The sequence below is a fragment of the Hydra vulgaris genome, chromosome 12 (assembly GCF_038396675.1).
Source record: "Hydra vulgaris chromosome 12, alternate assembly HydraT2T_AEP".
Classification (NCBI taxonomy): Eukaryota; Metazoa; Cnidaria; class Hydrozoa; order Anthoathecata; family Hydridae; genus Hydra; species Hydra vulgaris.
In genome coordinates, this window is record NC_088931.1 from 73,240,001 (window position 1) to 73,246,024 (window position 6,024).

Sequence of the window (6,024 nt, forward strand, 5' to 3'; positions counted from 1 at the left end):
AAAGAAGTCAGTAGACAATTTCTGGAAATTTGTCAGCAATGACGTCATTATTGTCGTCTTTATTGATGAATTATGCACTGATTATTTCTTAATTTTCCTAATACGATAAAGCAGCATTTTGCTGGATACGTATTATACGCCAGTTCTAAAGTTTTTATTTTTAATAATGAAAGATTTTTAAAAAAATTTTTATTCATATTTCCTACTTAAATTAATAAATTTTTTAGTTGATGCTCTTTTAAATAATTTTTTTTTGTTGCTATTGCATTTACTTTTTAATAATATTTCGATATTTTATGCTACTATAATTTTAGTATTTGAAGTTCGAGATTACCAACGCAAAAGATAGTGACAAGCTCAACGATGTTCTTGATACGATATTATCTAAATGCAAAGAGAATGGTATATATTTAGTGGATGAATCATGTGATGAAAATTTGTTTTCTTTCTTTGTGACGTGACATTTGTGACTTTCTGATTTCACTTTGATGAAGCGAAATTACGTTACTTTCAACGAGGCGATATCACGTTTATTCGAACAAGACGATATCACTATTAGGTGAGGTAACACGCCGTGAACTGCGCTGTGAATTAGCGGTATTTGGTAAGGTACCTGCTCACACTCATCTAATAAACATTTTAAGTTATCGAAAATGGCTGGCTAAAGAAGATTAAATGTTATCCTTTAATTCAAACAAGGTCTATTTAATGGATTTTTAGTAAATTTTATATTTCGTTTTTATCATTTTTATAAATTATATGGGTAGTATTGTAAATATGGAGTTCTCGTACCAACAAAATATTCATACAATTGAATTTTGTTTTTTCTATTGACAGGATAAACCGGGGCAAGTTGGCTATTGAGCTAGGTTGACCCAGTCGAGTTTATTCAAAGAATGTGCGATTTGCGAAATTTAGGTAAAGGTTGGTTTCAACCTCTTTCCAAAAAACAAACCTCTCCAAAAAAAGAACAACCCTTCTAAAAATTCAACGCTCTTTCCAAATCAAAAATAAAAAAAATCATATTTATTGGATTAATATTTATTAGAATGGTGGGGTCGTTTTATCGATTTTTGATACATGCAATTTTGATAGCGAGAAGTTCCGAGTTCGATCCCCCATCCCTGGTAGTACCACGCTCAACTTGTTTCTCCACGCAGAGGCCTTATTCGTCAATGTTCGTGTTTCGAAGTTATAGATTTGAGAGAGGGTTGTAACCGCAACTAAAGTAGCCTCCTCCACTGTAGTGGCCTTCTTGGCCTTGAAAAGGTAGATTAAAATTAAAAAAAAAACATCAAAGTAAACTTTGAAAAGTTCGTTTTTTCAAAGTAAACTTTGAAAAGTTAATATGCTCACTGGTGATCAACAGTATTGCATTATCCAAGTTCTAACTTTAAATCCTTAATTTAATGATTATTTTAGTATATAATGTTAAATAAAATTGGTTAATGGTTTAAGAAATAAAAGCGATTATACTCTGAACAAAACAACGGGGTAGGTTAGCCCAATGCAAATGAGGCACGTTGGGCATATGTTAAAACCGATATAAAAAGATATTTTAATTTTTGTTAAATTGCATATTTAATTTCCAATAATAATATTTTTTGTTTTGAAATGGTCCTCGGGTTATTTGAACAGATGTATTGCCAATTTATGAGTTAAGCCAACAAATATTTTCTAAGTAACAAATATTTTCTAAACTTAAAGTTGTAAATAAAATCACTTTTATTGCGTCTTTTATTTTGTGAGGTGAGATTAAGTCATGATAATGTGGCTTCCACAGATAACGCTCTAAGAAGCGGAATTTCTTTAGTGACGTGGTTTTGAACTTTTTTAAGTTTTTTAACATTGTGTGCAAAAAAAAAATTCTAAACATCAACAGCATACCCAAGATGAGGTCTGACCAGCAATGTTTGAAGTCTCTTCCAGAATTGTACGTTTTTATAGATAAAAGCTTTCTTTAGTTGACCGAGGACAGAGTTAACTTTTGATGTTTTCAACAGAATCAAAAATCTCAACCACAATTACTATAGTATAGATAATTGGGGTTTTTGATTTTGTTGAAGTGTAAGATAACAAACTTTGTTTAGTTAAAACGCAAGCCCCGGGTTGTAGTCCAAGAGGTGACTTGATTTATATCGTGCTGGAGCATAATTGGGGTGGATTTATAAGACGAATAGAAGTAGTCCTAGGACAGATCCTTGCGGGAGATCATTAGTGACTGGTAACCAAGTAGAGGAAACTTTTATCCGCTACTTGGTTACCAGTCACTAATGATCTCCCGCAAGATCTAGCGTTACCTAGCGGAAACTTTTATCCGCTACTTTAAGTTACCTAGCGGAAACTTTTTTTATTTTTTTGTGAAGCATAAATCACGAGGAGTGTGTCAAAAGCCTTTTTATAATCTAGATGATTAATAATAATGCTTTTAAAGTTGGAATAAAGCTTTGCAGCTCACAAGTTTCACCGAGTTTAAAAAGGTCGCATTTGTATAAAAACAACTAAAGTTTTAAAGATGTTTTGTTGTGTTAGCTTTATTGTTAATAATCATTTTTATATTGTTATCGATCCTACAACAGATTTAATTTTTAATTTTGTTTTAAAATGTTTAGAACCACATGTTTCTTCCAAGAGTCAAGCCCCTCTATCAATGCGTGTGACTCTTTTACTACGGATGACAAAACAAATGATCTAGTCCTGTTACCTTCTATACGTAATGGTTTTGATTGCCTCTGTTGAGCAGGAGTTTTATCTGGGTTGATGTAGATGCTATTTCAATCATTGTTAAGTATATGAGCAACTTTGAGAATTGTATTTCCTAGTTGATAAAAACTACTTAGAATGGACCTGCCTGAGCTGAGTTGCTTTTGCTACCTCTGAAGCGTCTAATAACAACATATTTATATTTATTTTTAAGTTTGTTTAAGAGTGATGTTACCAGCGCTATGTCGTGTTCAATACAGTCAGCAGCTAGTGCAGAACGCGATGTATTAAAACAAAAAAAATTTTTTTTTTTCTGGACTTCTCGTGCTTTTGCACCAAGTAATTCCATTTGAGAGTTTGATATAGTTACTTCGCCACGTCCAGACACGGTAGTTTAGAAGGGACAAGTTATTATACGCAAGCGCAAAAAAATTTAAGAAAATAAAATTTTTAAAAATTACTTCGGCTTGTGGAAACGAACTTTTTTAGTTCGATCACTGTTTATTTATAATATCTGTTTATTTATAATATAATATTTCCATGTAAATCACCACTTTTAACTCTTTTTATGGCTGAAAATATAATAGGCTTATCTTTGTTACATGAGAAATTACCTCAAATAAGATTAAAAGTATATTTAAAAGTTTAAAGTTGTGCTTTTCAAAGAAATTTAACAATCCAAGCTGAGCGTGATTTGTTTATACTTTTAAAAACACATTATCTAACTATCTGAGCGTAGAAATTTATTTACCATTTCAAAAAACGTAGATAACTTTTATCTGTATTTAATACCTGTTAAAGATCTTAGCACTCAATTTTTTTCCACTACTTTTTTTATATGCACTCTCATATATTTGATATCATATATAAATTATATCATCTCATATATTCATGTATGTACTTATTTATTCTCATCTATTCATCTATTCATAATCTCGTATATTCATGTATGTACTCATATGTATGTATGTATGTATGTATGTATGTATGTATGTATGTATGTATGTATGTATGTATGTATGTATGTATGTATGTATGTATGTATGTATGTATGTATGTATGTATGTATGTATGTATGTATGTATGTATGTATGTATGTATGTATGTATGTATGTATGTATGTATGTATGTATGTATGTATGTATGTATGTATGTATGTATGTATGTATGTATGTATGTATGTATGTATGTATGTATATATGTATTTTTTTTTCCCCCCTGAAATTGTCATAACTTTGTCAAATCTTATTCAAATGTCTATAATTTGGTACCAAAAGATAGATGCAAGAGTAGGCTACTAGTTTTTATTAGTCTATAGATATAAGGCGTCTTTAGGGGGCCCGGGGGATACCGAAACACCACCATAACCCTAAAAAAATACAAGTTTTCAACAACTTTTATTTTCGATTAACGGTTGGGTGTCTTCGTTATGGTCTAATACCCTCGCAGTAAAATGTTACACTCTAATAAATATTTTAAACAAGAGTACACCCAGATTATATTGTGTGTTTAAAAGTATAAACTACATTTTCTTACTTTACAACCTACATGAGTGGTGTATAAAAACCAATATGGGTGGGGCGAGTGCCACGCCCTACCCTCACTCTTCTCCAACCTAAAAAGAATATTTTAAAAAAATCTCGAGTGCCACTACCCTACCCTCACTCTTCTCCAACCTAAAAAGAATATTTAAAAAAACAGATTTAAAAAACGATTTTAAATTGTGTGTAACTAAAAGAGAAAATTAAAATACAAAATTTTTTTACCACATAAGGTAGGGTGGAGTGTGTGCCACGCCCACCACCCTTCTCTAACTAGAAAATGTTTTTTTCAAGAAAATTGAAGAACAGTTTTAAATAGTGTTTCTTTTAAAAGAGAGAAATTAGTTGAATTTTTTTTTACAACATTTGTTACGGGAGGGACGTGTACCACGATTAACAACCCCCCCTACCCCTTCTCCAACCTGAAATTGAAAAATGGTGTTAAATTGCGGGTTTTTTTAAAAGAATTAGTTTAAAAAATTATTTTACACATTTATTAATTATTTTACACACAAAAAAAATATGCAAAAGATAAAACCAATTTTAAAATTTGTATTTTAAAAATTCAATATTTAAAATTCCAAAAGTGAAACTAAATAATTCATTTTTAACAAAAGACACCACGTGAAGGTAAGCTAGAGCCGTCTATCAAAAATATTTTGCAAGCTATAAAACTTGCTGTACCATATATGTAAGCTACAAAACTTGCGGTACTCCTTTTGCAAGCTACAGAACTTGCTGTACCATATTTGCAAGCTACAAAAACTTGGGGTACCCTTTTGGTAATTTATAATTATATAAAAATTAAAAACTATTATATAAAATATAAATTATTTATATATTCAAATATAACTTTTTTTTTTTAATTTTAACTTTTTTTAATTCTATTATTTGATTATCTATTTTTACTGATTATTGTTACTATATTATAATTATTATCTATTATTCTACTTGTTACTCTACTTAAAACTATAAAAATTATAAATTAGCATATAAATAATTTTTATACTCAAATTAGGAAAATATTAATTCTCCTGTTATAACATCAGCAGCAAGCTGTATTTTTTTCATCTGTGTTTTTTTCATCAAGAAAGAGTGTAAATTATGTCTTGTAATCTCTTGTTTACCTTTTCAACTTTTCTATCATAAATGACAAATTTTGAATAGTCGGCGTCATACCACTCGTGACCAAGTTTTCTGCCAACAATTCTCTCTGACATAACATCATCTAAATCTTCGAGTTACTTTGCAGATAAGTGCTTATATAAATGTATTATTTCACTGGTAGTTAAAATACACAGCTCACGGTCTAACTTTCATTTTTGTTTTTCGTTGGCATTTCTTGGCGTTAACACGCTAGTCTACCTGTAATCTCTGCTCGAATTTCATGGAAATAGACCACTTAACTACCTTTTCTCTTGAGAACCCCTCCAGATTATTAAAATAATCGATCGTCCTAAACTTTTTCGATCTCAATTTGCTAGATATATAACAAATTGTTGCATTAGGGCATCGTCCTTTGGCATCACTAAACATACCCATTAAGTCTTCGCTATCTATATTGTGAAGCCTTGCACTAGCTGTCTCCTTTTTGAGTGCTGTTGTAATAGAAAGGGAGAAATATCCCTTATATTGACGAGTCAGCACTTCTTCAACTGCTTTAAGACAAGCAGAAGTCATTTTTACAATTTGTTCATCAATGTATAAAAATAAAAATATAATAGATTGTAAAATATTTGGGACAAGCGTAGTTCTAAAGAAATCTACCTTTCTGCAAAAT

The 6,024-nt window shown here is 30.5% G+C and overlaps 1 protein-coding gene across 3 annotated transcripts in view; it reads left to right on the forward strand.

Moving 5' to 3' along the window:
- Window positions 1-816, forward strand: part of LOC100202703 (zinc finger C3H1 domain-containing protein) — a 64,628-nt gene extending 63,812 nt beyond the window's left edge. For all 3 annotated transcript variants that reach the window (XM_065814374.1, XM_065814373.1, XM_065814375.1), the window contains 2 exons: window positions 1-6; window positions 315-816. The exon at window positions 1-6 is cut by the window's left edge and continues 57 nt beyond it. In XM_065814374.1, coding sequence (XP_065670446.1) covers window positions 1-6; window positions 315-461 — 153 coding nt within the window. In that variant the 3' untranslated portion in view covers window positions 462-816. The remainder of the gene's footprint in view (window positions 7-314) is intronic.
- Window positions 817-6,024: the final 5,208 nt, after the last annotated feature.